The sequence below is a fragment of the Mirounga leonina genome, unplaced genomic scaffold (assembly GCF_011800145.1).
Source record: "Mirounga leonina isolate KUSES-001 unplaced genomic scaffold, KU_Mleo_1.0 Mir_197, whole genome shotgun sequence".
Taxonomy (NCBI): Eukaryota; Metazoa; Chordata; class Mammalia; order Carnivora; family Phocidae; genus Mirounga; species Mirounga leonina.
This window is the reverse complement of record NW_023270494.1, coordinates 1,226,152-1,245,921: the sequence shown is the minus strand read 5'-3', so window position 1 is coordinate 1,245,921 and position 19,770 is coordinate 1,226,152. Positions and strand designations below refer to the sequence as shown.

The 19,770-nt window shown below is 61.6% G+C and overlaps 2 protein-coding genes across 2 annotated transcripts; both read left to right on the top strand.

The window, feature by feature from the left end:
* Positions 1 to 66: 66 nt before the first annotated feature.
* On the top strand, positions 67 to 4,155 carry MRPL12 (mitochondrial ribosomal protein L12). Its single transcript, XM_035025787.1, has 5 exons — positions 67 to 540; positions 1,164 to 1,350; positions 1,514 to 1,600; positions 3,507 to 3,641; positions 3,772 to 4,155. The coding sequence occupies exons 1-5, from the start codon at positions 467 to 469 to the stop codon at positions 3,886 to 3,888; spliced, it is 600 nt and encodes a 199-aa protein (XP_034881678.1). The 5' UTR covers positions 67 to 466; the 3' UTR covers positions 3,889 to 4,155.
* A 3,729-nt stretch (positions 4,156 to 7,884) lies between these two features.
* On the top strand, positions 7,885 to 15,605 carry SLC25A10 (solute carrier family 25 member 10). The gene is made up of 11 exons (XM_035025784.1): positions 7,885 to 8,095; positions 10,627 to 10,746; positions 11,317 to 11,431; positions 11,517 to 11,565; positions 11,793 to 11,834; positions 12,485 to 12,528; positions 12,649 to 12,719; positions 13,010 to 13,102; positions 13,454 to 13,531; positions 14,269 to 14,325; positions 14,644 to 15,605. The coding sequence occupies exons 1-11, from the start codon at positions 8,003 to 8,005 to the stop codon at positions 14,743 to 14,745; spliced, it is 864 nt and encodes a 287-aa protein (XP_034881675.1). The 5' UTR covers positions 7,885 to 8,002; the 3' UTR covers positions 14,746 to 15,605.
* Positions 15,606 to 19,770: the final 4,165 nt, after the last annotated feature.

Sequence of the window (19,770 nt, the reverse complement as noted above, 5' to 3'; positions counted from 1 at the left end):
GCGCGGGCGGCCGGGGAGGGCGTCACGGGCCGGAAGCGCTGCCGGCCGGCGCCAGGCTCCGGCAGGTGTCGGGGAGTAGGGGTCACTGCACTGTCCCCCCGGCCGGCACCGCCTCCCCAAGCCTCGGCCTTCTCTGGCCTTCGTCCGCCGAGCGAGGACGGGGCCCCAACAACTCGGCGCCTGTCCCAGGCCCCGACCCCGACCAACGAGCCTCTGCGCCTGCGCGGCTCGCCGTCCGGTGGGTAATCTCTGGGAGCGAGAGGAAGCCAGCGCGAGGTGCGGCTAGAGCGTCCGCCCCAACTCGTTTCCCCGGCGGCCTCCTGGGCTAGAGCGTCCTGACGCAGCTCGAATGCTCGGCGGCCCCGGCGGCTAGAGCGTCCTGACTCAGCTCGAATGCTCGGCGGCCCCGGCGGCTAGAGCGTCCTCCTCCTGGGGAGCCGCGTGTGACCTTCCCGCCCGCGGACCGATGCTGCTGGCGGCCGCTCGCCCCCTTTGGGGGCCGTGTCTCGGGCTTCGGGGCGCTGCACTCCGTCTCGCCAGGTACCGCGGTCAGCCGAGGGCTGGAGGGTGGCAGGGTCGGGGCCCGCGGCCGGCAACTGAGGGTGCAGGTTGGGGGCGGCGCCCGCGCGCGGCAGGCGGGATGTCACCCCGACTCGTCGGGTCCCGGCGCAGGTGGGCGTCACGAGGGCCCCCCAGCTGCGCCGACTCCTTACCCTCGCGGGCTGCTGAGTGTGCTGGGGTGGCCTCAGATGACCGTGCACGTGTCCCTGCCCCTCCCCGGGCCTCAGTTTCCCCCGCAGCCCCAGTGACGTGGTAGGGCTTCCATCAGTGGGTCCGGCGTTGTGCCGCCCGAGGGCCCCAGATTCTGAGAGGCTTGGTGTAGCAAAATGCATTCAAGTTACTGTCCTGCTCCCTTGGGCCGATAGTTTTTTCCACCCGGAAGCTAACGTTGTGGGTAGCACGTCTGCAAATACTCGCGTGGACTTCTAAGGCTCGTGAAGAATTTAAGGCAGCTGGGAAACCCCCTTATCCTCGTGGACCCTGGAGTCTGAGAACCCCCGGGTTGGGACCAAGGAGCTAGACCTGAGCTCATAGCGCCCACCCGCCTGGTCTGTGTCACCCGCTTGTGCCAGTCTGACAGCCTTGTTTGAACGGGGGGCTAGGCAACAGGTGCCCCGTGTCTGCGCTGTGCGGCTGATGAGATGCGGCGGCCATCGAATGGGGGAGGCCCTCGCCGGGGCACCCCTGGATAACGCGCCCAAGGAGTATCCCCCCAAGATCCAGCAGCTTGTCCAGGACATCGCCAGCCTCACACTCCTGGAGATCTCAGATCTCAACGAGCTTCTGAAGGTATCACAAGCCCAGGCCTGTGTCTTGTTCTTGGTATATTTGGGGAGCGTAGTAAATCGTCCGAAGCGTGCTCCCTGAGTATGAGGACTGTGCCAGCCTTGTTGTGTGGGTGTCTTCGAACGTGACGGGCAGCTACTGAGACTGCTCTCCCTTCTCCCTGCAGAAAACACTGAAGATCCAGGATGTTGGACTCATGCCGATGGGCGGCACGATGCCCGGAGCTGCCCCTGCCGCAGCAGCACCCCCCGAGGTGGGCGCAGGCCAGGGTCCCGTGCAAAAAGGTTTTCCTCTGGCGCCACCACGTCACGTGGCCAGATTTCTCTCATTGTCCCTCATCTTGAGTCTGCATCAGCCAACACATCCCGCAAAGCTGTGTGTGCTGGCTGTGGGCCACCTGCAGTCTCCTTGGGACCACCTTCCTGCGGAGGATGTGCAGATCCCTGCCCACGTGGAGACCATGTTTCTTGTGGAGGGAAATTGGCGATAAACCAAATAAGAAGAAAAAGAAAAATTTTATTGAATAGCAGAACATGATAAGTGATGTGGGAAAAACGCAGGGAAGAAGCTTAAGGGGAGGGGAGGGTTACAATTTCCAGGGAGGCCACAATAAGGAGGTGGCACTGTGGGGGAGATTTGAGGAATACAGGAAGGAAGCAGGGCATTCCCAGCAGAGGGCCAGCGGGCACGAGGTGGCAGAGGTGGGGCAATGGGCAGGTTTCGTCTCTGCGACGAAACCAGCTGACCTGAAGCCATGCGCTAATTTGTTACGGTTTTTGTTTGTTTCTGGTTTGGTGGGGGGCTGTTGCACTTTCTGTTGGGAAAATTCCAAAGTTATCGACAAGTACAGAGAACAGCCTGTGTATGTATCACCCGGTCTCCATGACGATTAAGGTTTTGCCGTGTTTACTTCGCTTGTCCCTTGAAGCTTAAGGCACGTGTGTGGTCTGTCCTTTCTCTGTGCTCCAGCACATATCTCCAAACACAGAGGTGTTTTCTTAACGTAGCCACGAGCCATTTGTACAACAAACGTCATTAACAGTGATCTTCTCGCTCAGTCTATTCAGATTTAGCTAATGGTCCCAGACTTTTTAGCAGTTGGTTTACCCCAGTCTAAGCACTGTGTTGCATGTGGTCACTGGGTCTCTGCAGTCTGGCTCCCGGCCTCAGTCCCCTTCCCCTGGCCATCCCTTACTACGAAATCCGGGTCAGGGGTCCCGTGGGGTGTCCCACGTTCCAGATGTGTCTGCTGGTTCCAATGGTATCAGCTCCACTCCCCCATCTGCCGGGAACTGGTAGCTTCACAGGCTGGTGAGATTCAGGCTGAACATTTGGAGCAAAGGAGAGACGGGGTTCCTCTGAACTTCATTGTGGAAACTGGAACGCTTCTGAGAATGAAGGGATACTGTCAGTAACTGGGGGGCAGGGGGCGCCTGGGTGGCTCAGCTGGTTAAGCGTCTGCCTTCACTCAGGTCATGATCCTAGAGTCCCAGGATCGAGCCCCACATCGGGCTCCCTGCTCCGCGGGAAGCCTGCTTCTCCCTCTCCCTTTGTGCTTCCCCTGTGCTCTCTATCAAAAATAAAATCTTTAAAAAAATAATAATAATTGGGGAGCAGATCTAAAGCAGGACTGCCCCAGGCTGCCGGGCCACGTGGCCCCCGCCCCGTGGGGGTGCTGTGTCTTCAGCTGTGACAGCTCTGTCGGCCTCGTCCTTCCGTTGTCGGTCACTCGGCGAAGGTGGGGCTGCGGCTGCCTGTCAGTTTGTCATCCACACACGATTCGGGGCTTGGCTGAGGATGACAAGGGCACTGCTTTCCTGAAACGCTGTTGGATAAGAGCAGTCGGTGTCAGCCTGCCTGTCCCACGATTACAGCTTTGAAGGGAAAGGGAACTTGAGCGGGTGGATGAGGGGAGGCAGATTCAGAACCGCCTCTGGGGAGAAGGCAGCGTTCTGGCCAGGGAGCCAGGTCTCAGCTGGGGAGCGTGGGAGGGAAGGAAGGTTCCAAGCGGTTAGCCCCGAGCCCAGCAGGTCTGGTGCGCCTCCGGCTGGAGCTGCAGGCCTTGCTGGCCTTGCTTTGGGGCTTGGGGGTAACAGGACAGGGTGGCCCAGGAGCGAATGTGCCTACTTCACCCCGTGCTTTGTCTCTCCCTCTCCCAGGTGGCAGAAGAAGACATCCCCACACAAAAAGAACAGACACATTTCACTGTCCGCCTAACAGAGGCAAAGCCTGTGGACAAAGTGAAGCTGATCAAGGAAATCAAGAACTACGTCCAGGGCATAAACCTCGTCCAGGTGAGCTCCGTGTGCCTCACGGGCCTCTCCCCTGCTGTCCCTACCATGCGAGCGGTTCTGGGACTGGCCCCTTCTGGGGCGGGTGGGTTGCGGCCACCCAGGCCCCATTCCTGACTTTGCTCTGTGGCAGGCAAAGAAGCTGGTGGAGTCCCTGCCCCAGGAAATCAAGGCCAACGTCGCCAAGGCTGAGGCGGAGAAGATCAAGGCAGCCCTGGAGGCGGCGGGCGGCACCGTGGTTCTGGAGTAGGCCAGCTCTGAGGACTGGTGGACAAGGGTCCCTGGGACCCGGGCGAGGCGCGCCCCCGTCTGGGACCCGCTGGTGGGAGCAGCCTCCGAACAGAACTACGGCACTGGCACCCCTGGGCCAATTCCGTTCTGGGACGGGCGGATGGACCTGCTGAGCCTGGGGGCGCGGCTCCTGCGGGAGCACCAGGGAGACGGACTCTAGAACATACCGCGGTCAACATGCACCCCCTGGTGGCCACTGAGAAAAATACATTGTTTGGGCGCCGTGTGTGCAGAGTGGTGTGTCTGGGTGGGCTTCCAGGTGGGTGGTGGGGAGCTGGCTAGGGTAGCCCCCTCATTCCCCAGTGGGATGTGTGGGGGTCGGCCAGTGACCTTTGGGTCCTTTGTGTGCAGGGGCCTGGCCTCCCAGGGCTGGTGGCAGCACACCGGGGGTGTGGGCAGCGCCCGTCCTGCTGGGGTGGCAGCAGCCGGCTGATGCCAGATCATCACCCGGAGGTGGGTGCAGGGCACCTGTGGTCTTTAGCAGACTGAGGTGAGCGGTGAGGCATGTGCCTGAGAATGGCAGGCCCCCGTGTCCACTCCCTGGCCACGTTGGAAGAATGCAAGCACAGGGCTGTGGGACCAGAGAGGACATTGCGTCTAGGATAGAACCCCCTCAGGACAGGACAGGCCTGGGGAGCTGCTGTGCTCTCGGGGGCATGCCCAGCACCCAGAGAGTATGCGTCCTGCTGGACTCCTTGTAAGAAGGCTGCTGCCTGACCCAGAGAGCCCCACTGGCCAAGTCTGGCCGGGACAGTCCCAGAGGATTAATGATTCACCATCAGCAGATCTCTGGGCATGCCCTCCCTCAACAGGTGACTACTGGGCCACCTGGGCGGGTACGGCTGGCCCAGTATCCTGTTGACCCAACTGCCTTTTCCTGGGGTAAGGGAGTGGTCTGAACTCAGGGACAGTCCTCAGCCTCAGCCTTCTGCAGGTCACCTACAGAGTCTGCTTGTTCTCTGAGCCCCTTTGTCTTTCCAAGGGAATTGGGGTGATGATGAGGACTCCCTTTCTCCCTTCTCTCTTCCTGGGATGATGGGACCTCCTGCTCCATGCTGGACGTCCTGGGGGTGGCTGCTCAAACATGCAGGTGATGCCGTACCCCAGGGCCATCAGGCTATCAGGCCATCCCCATTCTGCCTACCTTCCACCAGGCTAGGACAGTGCTTGGATGGTGATCGCTTGGTGCCCCCACCTGACCTCACAGTCCCTGGTGGTCCTACCCCCTCATCCCCCCCAGCTCCAGTGTTGACCTGCTCTGGTATGCGGTTGGCCAATAAAGTGTCTCCGACCTGGCAGTAGGTGGGGTGTGCCCTGAGTCCCTGGAGGCCGCTCGGCCTTGGCCCCTGAGCTCAGCAGGGGAAGTAGAAGTAGGTCTGCTGTGCATCCTGAGTTGTCCTGATGGCGCCCACACGTGAAACCTTACAGGTCCTGGTAGGAGTTAGCATACTGGGTCTTTGTCCAGGCGAATGAAACATGGAAGAGGGAGATCTAGAGCTGACCCCTGCCTCCTGCCCATTCCAGGGACCCTGGTGTCTATCTGACACCCCATGTGGCCCCATGAGGACATGGGAATGCTGCAGCGCAGACAGGCCCCACCCGAGAGGCCTGGCCAGGCAGCCTTGTTCTCAAGACCTCGCCCGACCTCCCCATCGAAAACCTTGGGTTTATGCACAAGTTATGATCCATTTGAGAATTTGGCTGGGGATCTTTTTGAGTTTGCTGACCTAGAGCTTGCAAAGTGCCACCTTTGTCTTAAAAAGGTGCCCCTTACTTGGTGCATCTTCCAGGATTCCTCCACGCTTTGCTCTCGAGTGTTTCCAGGTCTTGAGGGAGTTCACAGATTGCAGCGTGCTGTGCTGCCACTCTTGACGCTTCAGTTCTCAGAGCTCTTGTTTCTGCTCCGAAGCTTCAGGGAGCCGCCACTCTCACCTGGGGGCCGTCCTCGGTCTGTGCCCTGGGGCTTTCTCCCCACCGTGGGTTCAGGACCCTGTCTTGCTGATGTGACCACAGAGAGGGGGCAGCCCCCACCCCGGGACCTGGCCCCTAGCTTTCTGGGCCGTCCCCTCCACTTGCCTTCTCTGAGATTAGCTTCTGTGTAGTCAGGAGCTGATAACATTGCCCTTGGGCTGACCAAAGATTCAGACATCTTGATTTATCCTGAATGAGACCTGGTTCTGGGCAGGTTTTGTGCTGGCTTGGGTCTCAGGAGTGGGCTTGAAGACGCTACTTACTTCCCATGGGACACTGGACAAGGAGGCCACTCCCCTGCAACCTACTGGTCCGGTCTGTTAGCTCTGTTTCTTTAAACAAAGGGCTTAGGTGTGAAAGCCATCTCACATTTTCACATTTCCTTGCAGAGCTTTGGTGTCTCGCATCTTCTCTTTTTTTTAATGGAATTGTTTTTCCTAATTTCAGTTTGTTTATTGCTGATACATAGAAATACAATTGAATTTTTTTTTAAGTAACCTCTATGTCCAATGTGGGGCTTGAATTCAGAACCCCAAGATCAAGAGTCACATTCTCTTGGAACTGAGCCAGCCAAGTGCCTCCTCTGGTTTCTTCTGGAGAATTGCTGTGACCCTTCCCCCATTGTGCCCCCCACACACACCCCGGGCCCATGTTTCCATCTAGGCTACAGCTGGCGTCTTCTTTCGATCCTGCCCCTCTACTTCAGATAAAGCAGGATGCCCGTGTGGCCAACTCCCCCCACCTCCCAGGGTCCCCAACATTTCTGGGCTGGACACCATCTCTGCAGCGGTTCACTTCCCCCGCTGATGACCTCAGGGGTCAGAGGCCTCCTGCAGTTCTAAAAGACAGAGTCCTTAGTCTCCAAGTGGCAGCTCTAAGTAAATAGGGAGGTTTGCTGGCCCATACTATGCCTCTGACACATAATTGCTGGGCGCTCAGCGGGCTCAGGGGACCCAGAGTTGTTTCCCCAATGCCTCTCACACTTCTCCCTTGGGTGGGGGTGGAGGGCTGCAGTGGCCAAGCTGGGACTGTAAGATGTAGGTTCTTCCCTGGGGAAGGGGTCTCTGGCTCTGTCTTCTCTGGATCTGTGTGGCCCTGCTGTAAAGTGGCCCTGGAGATTCAGATTTCCACCTTGCCCAGCAGGTGCATCTCTGGCGTAGGAGCATACTTGCACCTCCTGTTTGCTGGATGGTGGAATGAGAGTGGGGATCTGCACACAGGTGGCTATCTCCTGGGGACAGGCAGTCTCCCAGCTGCCACCTCCCAGGAGACTGAACCCCCATGGCTCAGAACTTCCTGTCTCCTTGTCCTCTTCCAGGATGGCTGTCTGGTCAGAGCACACCCGAGGCCGGACTTGGCTGGGAGCACCGGAGGGTCGCTAGTCTCCCCGAATTGTCTTTTGCCCCTAGTTTTTCTGTAATCTGCAGACTGGCTCCAGGAAGGTTTTCTGCCACCCCCTCCGGATGCACGTGTCCCAGGGCTGACCCCCAGGGCCTGCGTGGCGAAGCTGGGACACTGGGTGCAAGGTCAGGGCCGCGACTGGGGCTAGGCTGTTTGCAGGAGGCCAGCCTCCGGGAGTGGCAGGGACTGGCCGAGCGCCGAGGCCGCTCCTTGGCGGCGACCTTCGGAGACCTGGCCTAGGCGTGCGGGTGACCCTGGAGCGGCCGGAGCAGGGCGAGGTGGGGGGACGCCAGGTTCCCGGGGGGAGTGGAGCAGGCCACCCAGCAGGCTCCCTGGGGTCGGTGTGGGCCCCCCGCCACGCCCTAGCCCTTCGGGCACAGAGGCAGGCGGCTCGGCGCTGCCCACTCGGCTCCGCTGCTGGGCCACGGCCGCTTTAAGGCGCGGTCCACCCCCAGCTCGAGGCGGGGTCTATCTGGCCCCGCCCCTGGCCTGGCCCCGCCCCCAGGGCCGCGCGGGCGCATTGGCTGCGCCGGGCGCGGGTGGCGGGTGGCGCTTTGAACTCGGCGCGGGCGGCGGTGCGGGCCGGGGTCCGGGGCGAGAGTCGGGGTCCGATCGGGGCCGGGCGGAGGCCGGGTCCGGGGTGTGGGCAGCAGGAGCTGCAAGCGGGCTGCCGGCGCTCCTGGGCGTCCGCGGTGCGGGCCATGGCGGCGGAGGCGCGCGTGTCGCGCTGGTACTTCGGGGGACTGGCCTCCTGCGGGGCCGCCTGCTGCACGCACCCGTTGGACCTGCTCAAGGTGAGGGCGGCGCGGGCCGGGGGTTGGGGAGGGGGGGCGCGGGGGGCCGCCCACGCCTGGGCACTGACCTGCCTGGCCCTGCACTGGCCCTGGACGGCGCGAGACTTGGGGCCGCCTTGTGGTTCGCTGCCCCCGCCCGGAGACCCTGCCCACTCCGGGGTGGAGGTGCCCGTTGTCGGGGACCGGGGGCCGCGTTCCAGCCCCGGTTGTGCCCCATACTACCTGTGTGACCTCGGGCTAGTCGCTTGGCCTCTCTGAGCCAATTTCCATCCCGCAGTTGTGAGGACAGTTCTGCCGGGTTTCGAGTTGAGGGGGTGGTTCTGTGGGGCGCACACATGTTGGCTCTAGCACACCCAGGGCATGGACCAGGTGCCTCCCTGCCTGGTGGGTACCCAGCACACAGTGAGGGAATGGCACCCTTGCCTGCGCTATGTTCCCTGGGATCCCTGCTTTGGGCTGCTTCCTCCTGGACTGGGCGGGCACCTGGAAGCCGCAGGTCCTGCACCCACACAGGTCCTGCTCTGTGAGGGTGAGCAAGAGGCAGTCACACTCATTTTACTTTTTTTAGGAAAAATGCTTATGGGGCAGTATGACACAGAGCTTCTCTTGTCTCCCAGGGCCAGCCGGGGGTGGGGGGGGGGGTTGTTTTCTGCCCCTTTCTCACTACAAAGAACAAAGAAGAAAGGACCGATGATGCAAAGCCTGGTCGGCCCAGGAGGCCCTGCCCTGGGGAACCTGGGCTGTGGTCACATGGGACCTGTGGGCCAGGGGGGCAGCTTCCTGGCCACCTCCTTCCCTACCCCCACCCAAAGCAGCCTGACCCCCATACTCACCCCCTGGGAGGGATTGGCACCTGTGGCCCTGTTGACCCAAACCTCAGCCTCTGGCCAGGCCCCCACCCCAGCCCCTCCTCCACCTGAGGGTATGTTTCTTTCAGCAACTTTTGTCCTAAATGAAGGAGGATTGACTTCTCTAGTAAAAATGCTCACCTCCAGCTAGGCAGGATTAGCAGCCGAGGGGGCTGAAGGTGGTAGCCCCACTGGCACATCTGAGACCTGGCATGTCCTGGGAGAGGCCTGCATGCTCCTAGTAGCCCCCAGGGCCTGAGAGGGGGCTAGGAGGAACAGGGCCAGGCCTGGAAGGTGCTGTGACCACCTGGGAGAGGAGGTGACAGTGAACTGAAAGGTGCTTCTTGTTTTGAGAAAGGAGGAAACTCCCCTCATGTCTGTTTTATTTTGCTTTCCCGATGCCCAGGCAGGTACTGTGCCGCCTGCGCCGTGCCCACCGTGGGGCCCTGGAGGGTTAGGCTCTGTGTCCGATTGTGGCTGGGCACAGCTTCTAGGGGCCCTTGGAGTGGCCCAGAGCCCCCTGTCCATTGTCCAAGGCTCCTTTGGGCATCACTGCCCCATGCCCTGCCCCCCGGGTGCTGTTTTGCTGCAGAATGCTGCCAGGAGGGTCAAGGGCAGCAGGCAGCCACAGGACGCTGACTGCTGTCTGGCCCAGGGGGTACTCAACCCCCCTGCAGAAGCAGGGAGGACAGCTTTGGAGGCAGGCCTCCCTGGGAGGCCCTGGCTGAGCATGTTGCCCTCAACGACGTGGCCACTGGAGAAATGATTTACAGCTCTTTGATCTCTCCCTTTGCCCCGTGTCCTGGCTCAGTCCTCACAGCTGCTTCTCGCCTGGACAAGGGCTGCTTCCTGCGTGGACACCTTGCCCCCAGGCCCAGTGCCCTCTGTCCTGTCCAGCTGGCCGATGTGGCTGAGTGGAGCACAAAGCCCTCTCCGTCCCCACCCACCTTCAACTGCCCTACCACCCAAGCCCCTGGGCGGGGACAGAGAAGGAAGAGAAAGGTGCACCCACTGAGCTACTTAATCCTCATAGCACACTGAGGGAAACTGAAGCAGGAGGGTCCGTAACCTGCCCAGGGAGGCCCAGCCAGAACACGACTGGGGCTGGACAGAGTGGGGTATATGGGGACAGATTCCAGGGTGGCCCTCCCAGGAGTGTCCTTTCCCCTCTCCCCCACCGGACTCCCAGCATCTCTTCCAAGCCCACCATGTTTCTTCAGCCTGTCTCTGAGTCCCCATAACTTCTGATCCCTCTTGAGAAGTGGCATGGCTAAGAAATGGGGCTCTGGAGTCACCTTGCTGGGGTCTACATCCTGCCTCAGTGTCCTCATCAAAATGGGACTGATGACCCCCACTCCTGCAGCAGGTGCCGTGAGGACTCAGACACATAGGTGAACTATTTCTCACGGGCCTGGTGGGCTCACGTGTCAGTCGGCATTGTTCCTTGTAAAGCAAAATAGTGTGGACTAGAGGTTGGCGCCAGGTGTGGGCATGGAGTCCCATCTGCACCCAGCTGGGCACCCTTAGGAGACCTCTGTGTCTCCTGTGCCCCAGTTTCCCATCTCTAAACTGGAGTGCTGAGAGGACCCAGCCCGTGGGGTCTTCGTGTGGGAAAGGGCCCGGAGGGAGCCGGGCTGGGCGGTCCCTGCGGCGGGGCCCGGATGAGCAGCTGTACTCCGACAGGTGCATCTGCAGACGCAGCAGGAGGTGAAGCTGCGCATGACGGGCATGGCCCTGCGGGTGGTGCGCTCCGATGGCGTCCTGGCACTCTACAATGGCCTCAGTGCCTCCCTCTGCAGACAGGTGCCTCCGGGGCTCCCCCCTCCCGGGACGGTGGGTGGCTAGGACTCCCGGGAGGGCACTTCTGCCTCCCAGGGCCCCCCCACCGCTGCGAGGTGAGGGCTTCCCTAAGCCCTGGTCCCAGAGCCCATGCAGGTAGAGGGAAAGACTGGTGTCCCTGGCCTGGACTCAGACGCACTGTGGGTGCCCTGTGGGCCTGGGAGTTACTTTGTCCTCCTTTTCAAGGCTGGGTAGGAGAAAGGAACCACACGGCCCCAGGAGTCGGCAGGGTGTGGTGGCCTGGGATGTGCTTCTGCCTTCCACCGGGCCAGCCCTGCTCTCACAGCTGGCTCAAGACCTCCACTTAGACATGGGGAAACTGAGCCTGGGGAGGGAAACTCTGGACTCAACCAGCCCCGGGTTTGTGAATTGGCTCAGTCACTCGCTGACAGTGTGGCCTTGGGAGGGTCCTTCACTGTCCCCATGGCCCATTTCGTGATGATTGTGCACCAGAAGGGCTGGGGTGGGGAGGGCCGACGTGCCCAGCAGGGTTCCCCCACGTGCACCCTCTGAGCTGGGCCCCTTTCCCCCCAGATGACCTACTCCCTGACTCGGTTCGCCATCTATGAGACCGTGCGGGACCATGTGGCCAAGGGCAGTGAGGGGCCCCTGCCCTTCTACAAGAAGGTGCTGCTGGGCTCCATCAGCGGTGAGCTGCCAGCCGGGCCGGGGAGGGTGGGCGCAGGTGGGCATTGCAAGTCATCACATGTTGGCTCTGGGGTCTGTCGCCCCAGGTTGCATTGGAGGCTTCGTGGGGACTCCCGCGGATATGGTCAATGTCAGGTCAGTGTGTGCCCCCACCCAAGGTCAGGGTCTTTCCCGACTTCTGACGGGGCGGGAGGCTTACTTGCTAGGGTCTGCGGTGTGTTCAGCCTGGAACAAGCCCTCGGACCTTGGGGCCTGGACACGGGGGACTGGGGGGCAGGCCAGCGTGAGCCCCGATGCCCGCCAGCTTCTGGGTGGGGCGTATTTGGCCCCCTGCCGCCCCCCTGAGCCTGTGGTTGTTTCAGGATGCAGAATGACATGAAGCTGCCCCCGAATCAGCGCCGCAAGTGAGTAGCGGGCGAGTTCTGCTCTTGGTTGGGGGGGTGCCTGGGGCGGGGCGTGCAGAGCAGGAAGACCTGAGCGCCTCTGCCAGGCCCCGGCTGGGAGTCCCAAGAGGCCTCGTTGCCTGTGGCGTCACCTGGAGCAGGCAGAGGCTGCTGTCGGCGCCCTCATCCGTCCGGAGTTGGGAGGGCCTCTGGGTTCTTTCCTGGTGGGGGAATCTGGGATGGAGGCTGGCTACTTTCCCCCCTTTTCTGATATCTTGTACTTGTTCACAGGAAGGATGGTTTACAAGTTTAAGTGAGGGGGTTTGGGCCTTTAAACAAGTTTGGGGGCTGGGATTTTTTTTTTTTACGGTAAAAATACCATTTTTCATGAAGTCTGAGATCCTATTAATTCCAAGGCTGCCTACGGACGGACGCCCCAGCTAGAGAGCAGGCATTGGCTACAGTCCAGGGGTAAAACAGGCTCCGGGCAGGCCCCACCCTCTCACCGTCAGGACCAGCCCGCAGACAGACCCAGCCTCGGCGGGGCGGTGTTCAGGCACTGTTGTCCCCTGACCCCTGTGGCAGCTGCATGGCTCTCCCTGGGGAGGACCCTCCCCCGGGGGCCATGGGCAGGGAGGGCCTCACCCCCGCCCCTTGTCTGTCCCTGGCAGCTACGCCCACGCCGTGGACGGCTTGTACCGGGTGGCCCGAGAAGGTAAGAGGAGCAGGCCCTTTGGGGGGTCCAAGGAGGCGGAGGGGCCTGGGGAGTATTGTGCAGGACCTGGGGGGAGGCCTGAGGGGTGCGGCTGGGCGCCTGACCTCCTTTCTCCGGCAGAGGGTCTGAAGAAGCTGTTCTCGGGCGCGAGCATGGCATCCAGTCGAGGGATGCTTGTCACCGTGGGCCAGGTGGGGCTTCTGCTGGTGGTGGGCCTCCTGGGACAGCATCTGGGGGGCCCGCCCTCAGCCCCTGGAGAGGTGGGGGAGGAAGGCAGTGGGCATGGACCACAGGTGGGGGCTGGGGCGGTGGGTAGGCCCCTCCCAGTCCGGGCCTCCCCCGTCTGCCTGGTCACAGTAACTGGAGGTGACCTGCAGAGCAGGCACTTGGTCAGTCCCGGTGATGTCCCTGTGGGCCCCTGTCTACCCTTCCTGGGGCCGGGGGCCATCCCACAGGCCCTGCTCACCCCTCCCCTCCACAGCTGTCCTGCTATGATCAGGCCAAGCAGCTGGTCCTCAGCACCGGGTACCTGTCTGATGGTGTCTTCACTCACTTTGTTGCCAGTTTCATCGCGGTGAGTGCTGGGCCTGGCTGTTGGGGGAAGCGCGGGGGCGGGGGAAGGCTGAGTAGTCTTGGGAGCTGAGGGTGCCCGCCGGGACGAGGCCAGGGCTCAGAAGGCAGGAGGCTGTGGGCAGGTGTGGCGGATGTCCCTCTCGGGCTGCGTACGTACGTGGGCGCTGAGGCCCCGGTGCCCAAGCTGGGATGGTTTCTAGTGTCCCCAGCAGCCCAGGGTCCTATAGCCCTGAGGATGCCTCCGGGGGTCCGGGCCCGGGGCTTCTATGGGGGTGGGTCTGTGGGGGAGGATGACAGGTGCCCACGCACTCTGCCCGGCAGGCCCATTGGTGATAAGCCCCCCTCCCCACAGGGTGGCTGCGCCACGATCCTGTGCCAGCCCCTGGACGTGCTGAAGACGCGTCTGATGAACTCCAAGGGCGAGTATCAGGTGAGTGGGGGCTGCAGGCACTGTCTCCCTCAGGAGTACAGGCCTGGGGGCCGGGATGGGGGACAGGGAGGGGTCCCCACACTGTTGTTATCAGGTTCCAGGCTCCATGGCTGGGTGAGCCCGTGTCCCTGTCCTGGCACGTGGAGGAGTCTTTCTCCCCCCTGCACGAGCACATTCTCCCCAGTTGCTGTTTCCAGCCAGCCATGGAGCCGCCCTTGGCCCTTTTTTAAAGACTATTTTTTTTAAGTCGGCTCCACGCCGAGCGTGGGGCTTGAACTCGCGACCGTGAGATCAAGGGTCGCGGGCCCTACTGCTGGAGCCGGCCAGGCGTCCCCCTGTGTTTAAATCCGATTCCTTGGTGTTCACAGAGGCGGCCCGTTCACTGCAGTCAGTGAGAGTCGGTGAGCTGCCACATTCTACTGGGCAGGCCCAGGACCCGGTGACCCACAGGCACGCACGGCCACTTCTGTGTCCCTGCTGTGCCCTGCTCCTCTTCCCAGCCCCCCACACGCTGTGGGTGCCCGGCGGGTCCCGTGCATGTTTCTGGTTTCGCTGTGTCAGCAGGCAGGGTGGCCTTGACCTTCTCGGCTGCTGGCTTCTCCAGCTGTCATGACCTTTGACCGTCCAGGCCGCTCACTGCACAGGGCCCCTGGCTAGTGCCGGGGGAGGGGCGTGTTATTTGTATTCTGCAAGTAAAATGCAGCTTTTTTTATTGCTTTATTTTGTGTTTTCTGCAGGGTGTTCTCCACTGCGCAGTAGAGACAGCAAAGCTCGGGCCGCTGGCCTTTTACAAGGTTGGGCTGGGCAGGGGCTGGGCGGGACTGGGGGGGACTGGGGGCGCTGGGCAGGGGCTGGGGGGGCTGGGGAGGGCTGTGCAGGGGCTGTGCAGGGGCTGGGGGGGGGCTTGGGGGCTGGGGGGGAGCCAGGGGCATGGTGGGAGGGGCCTGCGGCTGCAGGGGCGGGATAGGGGGCTAGCTGGGGCGGGGGTCCGTACTGCTCCCCCGCGACCGCCCTGCGGGGGCCCCCCCCCCCCGCCCCCCAGCCCCCGTGGCTGCGGGGGCGGGGCCCTCTCTGGGCTCCCTTCACTTCCTGTTATCCCTGTCTCCGCCCAGGGCCTCCTGCCTGCAGGCATCCGCCTCATGCCCCACACCGTGCTCACGTTTGTGTTTCTGGAACAGCTCCGCAAACACTTCGGCATCAAAGTGCTTTCCTGATGGGCGGGGAGCGGGCTGAGCGCGGCCCCAGTGCCCTCCTCCCTCCTCCTGGGCCCGGACCTCCACCCTGGCCTTCCCCAACAGGCTCCTGCCCACACCCAGCCTACCTGGGCCTGAGCTCATTCCAGTGACCTCGTCCTCTCCACCTCCTGCCTGCCCACCCCAGGCTCTCCCCACCTGGTATTCCGGCAGCCCCCCCGCACACTAATGACTCAGAGGGGAGGTGTCGGGCCCTGGGTTCAGTTTTCTCTCCTCCCTGAGTAGCTGGTTAACACAAGGTGGGCTGTCCAGGCTTTCTAGAGTCTGGGGCCCTCAGCCCCATCTTCCAGCCGCTTCCATTAGGAGTTGGGTGGCCGCGGAGAGGGGTGCAGACCCCCAGCATGGCTCACCAAACTAGGTGTGTGCATGTGCCCTTTTGTTTCTGGAGAGGGACCATAGCTTTTCTGCCATTCTCAAAGGTAGCTCTGCCCCCGGAGCTCCGGGGCCCTGGGCAGATGGCACCATGCAGAATCAGCCTGCCCGGGAGGGAGGGTGAGCACATGGCCTGCGGGCACCAGGTTCAGCCAGCCCCCTGCTGCTTCAGCAGGTAGTTTCGCCAAAAGCTCTCAAAGCCACGAGCCGGCTGCCGCTTCAGGGAGCGTGGGGTACGCCCGGCGTCCCCGCCTCCCACAGCTCCCAGGCAGAGGCAGGCTGCAGGGTGTCCTCGGGGGCCCACTCCGTGTGGACGGCGGCATCCGCCCACAGCCGAGACCCAGAACGCCCGCGCCTGAGGTCTGCCAGAGCAGCCCGTCCCCCCGACCCCAGCAGGGGTGCTCTGCAGGGGTGTTAATAAAGGACTGTGAAGTGCTCCGCGTCTGGCATGTGCGTGTCGGCTGCTGTGCTGTCCGGGGGCCACAGGACCCGCTCTGCACCCTCCGAGGAGGGCCGTCCGGTTCTGGGGGGCAAGGCTGAGGGCCCAGAGGGAGAAAGAAGCCCAGCCCTGACTGGATACGTTGGGGTGGGCTGTGGGCAGAGGAACTGGGGGGGCCCAAAACCAGGGGAGGAGAGGGGACGGGGGTGGGCAGGATGTGCGTGTTGGGGGTCTGGATCCAAGTTACCATGGACGCCTGGGCCCTTCTTCTCAGCAGGCACCTGGGCACTGCAAGACACCCCGCCCCCTGCTTTGAGAGTCCCCTCTTGGCTGTGGGGGGAGCCCTTGGGGTCAGAGTCCTGGGCCCAGGAAGGGACTGGGCAGACCCAGGTTCTCCAGGCCGCAGACCCTTGCACGGACAGGCGGGGGCAGGAGCTGCTTGGGGGCCACCCTGAGGCGGACGCTGCCCAGGGCCTGCTGCTGATGCTCTGGTTCTGGAGCATTTCAAGTGTACAACAACGTAAGGGGTTAGGTGGCGGTGAGGCTGCCCGGCTCAGAACTAAAACCCGCTAAATCTGGATAAGCTGCTACCGCAGCAACCCACACGCACGCGTCCCCTCAGTTCCCCCCAGGTCCCCTCAGTTCCCCCCAGCTCCGGCCGGGAGCACGCACCAGCCCCGCCCCCACCCACTGCATTGTTTGGAAGGCTTGGGGTCATTTACAGATAAATACTTAGGCACGTGTATCTAAAAATAGTCTTTCAGGGCGCCTGGGTGGCTCAGTCGGTTAAGCGACTGCCTTCGGCTCAGGTCATGATCCTGGAGTCCCGGGATCGAGTCCCGCATCGGGCTCCCTGCTCAACGGGGGGTCTGCTTCTCCCTCTGGCCCTCCCCCTCTCATGCTCTCTCTATCTCATTCTCTCTCAAATGAATAAATAAAATCTTTAAAAAAAAAAAAAAAAGAAGTGAGTCCCAAGGGCGCCTGGGTGGCTCAGTCGGTTAAGCGACTGCCTTCGGCTCAGGTCGTGATCCTGGAGTCCCGGGATCGAGTCCCGCATCGGGCTTCCTGCTCGGCAGGGGGTCTGCTTCTCCCTCTGACCCTCCTCCCTCTCATGCTCTCTGTCTCTCATTCTCTCTGTCTCAAATAAATAAATAAAATCTTTAAAAAAATAAAAATAAAAATAGTCTTTCAGGGGCACCTAGGTGGCTCCTCGGGTTGAGTGACTCTTGGTCTCGGCTCAGGTCATGATCTCAGGGTCGTGGGATGGAGCCTCACATCAGGCTGTGTGCTCAGCACAGAGTCGGCTTGAGATTCTGTCTCAAATAAATCCTTAAAAATAGTCTTTCAAAACCTGTGTGCGTGACTCCAGCAGTAATTCATGATATGTGGGAACAGTAATGGTCCGTCTCTACCCTCTACCCGCAAATGTCCGCAATTACACTTTGAGAGCTGGTTTCCTGTGAATCAGTCCAGGCCTGCGGTGTCTCCTTCCTGTCCTTTCTCTGCTGTTCTGGGTCCTGCCACCGCCTCTCAAATTTGGCCCCTTTGCCCCTGAATTTCCTAAAACCGGATCTGGATCCAGGTCCCATTTCTGAGCAAAGGACTTGGTGTGGGGCGTGGTTCCTGCATCCTTGCCGGGGCCTCAGGACCTGGCCAGGTTTGGGGATGGGCACAAAGCAGCCACGCACCTGGGATCTCAGAAGGTGACGTGAGGCTTCTGGGGTCGCGGAGCTGGCGGGGCGGGGGCGCATGGGGGCAGGCACCAAAGAGGGTCCTGGCCAGACCCAACTCTGGCGGTTTGGGCTTGCACACAACTCCCCGTGCCCGGGTCAGAACCCCCACTGAGACAACTAGAACCGCAGCCCGATAATAAAACAGGAGGGGTAGGGGTGAGTAAGGCCAGGGGGAAGGCTGCGGCTGCCCTCAGACCCCAGACACGTAAAGGCAGATTTGGGCCACGGAGGGGCGTGTTCCCCTTGAAGCTGCTTCGGTTCCGAGCAAGGAATCCTCTTCGCCTACGTTCATGTGCCCCAGGCATTCCGGGACGCCGGCCCCTCTCCAGCTTCCATCCAGCCTCTCCCTCCCAGGACCAAGGGGAGAAAGTGCCCCGACTGGTTTGGCCAGGACCACGGTGGTGCGGCTGGGTGCAGCGGGTGCGGTGGGAGGGACGCTAGCTTTCCCGGCGCAGGGATGACACAGGGATGACACGGGGACGGGCGGCGGCTTCCTGGAGCCCGCACTCAGGGTGCAAGGACGGCGGGAGAGGCCTGGCTGGTCCTGGGGCCCCACGTTCTTCCTCCGTGGGCACTCAAAGCCAGCCTGAGAGCCGAGCAACGCGCCGGGCCAGCCCCCAGCCTTCAGCCCCGGGGGCACCTGCAGTCCCGGCCCAGCATTCCGCCTTCGGCCCAGCCTTTTTTTCTTAAAGAAACACTTCATACTTCACAAAAAGTTACATTCCAAGTACTTGTTGTCAAGAAATTTCAACAGGGGGGCTCAGACCACTCACCGGGAAAGGACATTGCATCAACAAGAAGTGCTGGGCACCTGGACATCCATGTGCCGCGTGCTGACGCCGGACCCTCCTCACCTCACATGGACACAAAACTCACCTGGCAATGGATCCTACACCTGGATGTCAGAGCTGAAACCGTAACCCTTGCAGGGAGGCAGGAAAACCGCCCCCCTGGGAACCCCGAGCTCCTCCGGCAGAGACGGGAGGGCAAGCAGGGGGCCTCGGCGGTGGTCGTGGGGGGCGGCAGGTGCAGCCCGAGTGATGGGTCGGGGCGCACGGGCTGCCTCTGGCTGCTCCTGGCTGCGGGGAAGGCGGCTGGGGCACAGAGAACGGAAGCTGGCCGTTCCTGGCCGAGTGCGGGCCAATTGCTTCAGCAGCTAAGAAACGTGTCCACACAGACCCTTGGGCAGGAACTACCCCACGTCCACCACCTGCTGACCGGGCCACCAGAATGTGGCATGTCTGCAGGACACAGGATTGCTGGGCCATAAAAAGGAAATGAAGGTCAAGACAGCTGTTAGAAGGCAGGCGTGCTCCCGCCCACACTGAGGACTGGTGAGGTCTCGCTCCCCCTGCACCCACCAGCCTCCCCCCACCCCACACCCCCGCGGCGCCGGCGGACCCTTCCCCCACTAGTGCTGCTGGTGACCCAGGCGAGGAAGCTGTTAAAATGGGACCACAACAGGGGCGCCTGGGTGGCTCAGTCATTAAGCGTCTGCCTTCCGCTCAGGTCATGATCCCAGGGTCGTGGGATCAAGCCCCACATCGGGCTCCCTGCTCGGCGGGAAGCCTGCTTCTCCCTCTCCCACTCCCCCTGCTTGTGTTCCCTCTCTCGCTGTGTTTCTCTCTGTCAAATAAATAAAATCTTTAAAAAAAAAAAAAATGGGACCACAACATGCGAGAAACACTAACGTGTCCGTTTCATATTTTGCTTAGAAGAGAAATAACTAAACTTTGAAAAGAGAATTTCTTTTAAAGATTTTAAGGCCTCTCTACACCAAACACGGGGCTTGAACCCACCACCCTGAGATGGAGGGGCGCTCGCTCTTGCGACTGAGCTAGCCGGGGGGGCCCCTGCAAAGAGAATCCGATTCCAGGATCATATTAAGGGGTGGGTGCAGGCCGCATGTGAGCCGTGTCTGAGGGCCGCGCTGGTGTGGATGCTGGGGACGGAAGGGGACAGCCTGTGGTGAGCATACTCTTCAGAAGCGCCCATCTTGAGCCGGCCCTTCCTGGAATTCTGGATCCTTGAATGAGGCTGGTGGCATCCGGGGCCCTTGGGGACAAGGGTCGATCCCTGAAAGCAGCCCAAAGGCGTGCAGAGGGCCCAACCGGCGCTCGCCAATGACCCCAGGGCCCTGGCTCATCAGCCTCTTCTTTCCGCTCCGTCCGACTGGGGTGAGTTCATGTGTCTATTTATAAATAGTTGGGTTTTTTTAAGTTACCCGCAGACCGCAACACAAACTTGCAGGGTAGGGAAGGCTTTTCTTGGAACACTACACCTCCCTCCAACCAGACGCTCCCCAGAAACAACCCCGGCCCTCAGACCCGGGTATTCTCCCCCTTTACTGGGCTGTGACGGCAGAACAGCAAGACAGAAGCGCGGTGGGGAAACCATTCGTCAGGGAAGCATTTTCCGTAAGAGATGTTCATTCCTGAAAGA

Coding starts and splice junctions, on each gene's coding strand:
- MRPL12 (XM_035025787.1), top strand. CDS start 467: ATGCTGCTGGCGGCCGCTCGCCCCCTTTGGGGGCCGTGTCTCGGGCTT. Junction 541..1,163: donor GCTGCACTCCGTCTCGCCAG/GTACCGCGGTCA, acceptor ACGGGGGGCTAG/GCAACAGGTGCCCCGTGTCT. Junction 1,601..3,506: donor CCGCAGCAGCACCCCCCGAG/GTGGGCGCAGGC, acceptor TCCCTCTCCCAG/GTGGCAGAAGAAGACATCCC.
- SLC25A10 (XM_035025784.1), top strand. CDS start 8,003: ATGGCGGCGGAGGCGCGCGTGTCGCGCTGGTACTTCGGGGGACTGGCC. Junction 11,835..12,484: donor CCCCCGAATCAGCGCCGCAA/GTGAGTAGCGGG, acceptor TGTCCCTGGCAG/CTACGCCCACGCCGTGGACG. Junction 12,529..12,648: donor GTACCGGGTGGCCCGAGAAG/GTAAGAGGAGCA, acceptor TTTCTCCGGCAG/AGGGTCTGAAGAAGCTGTTC.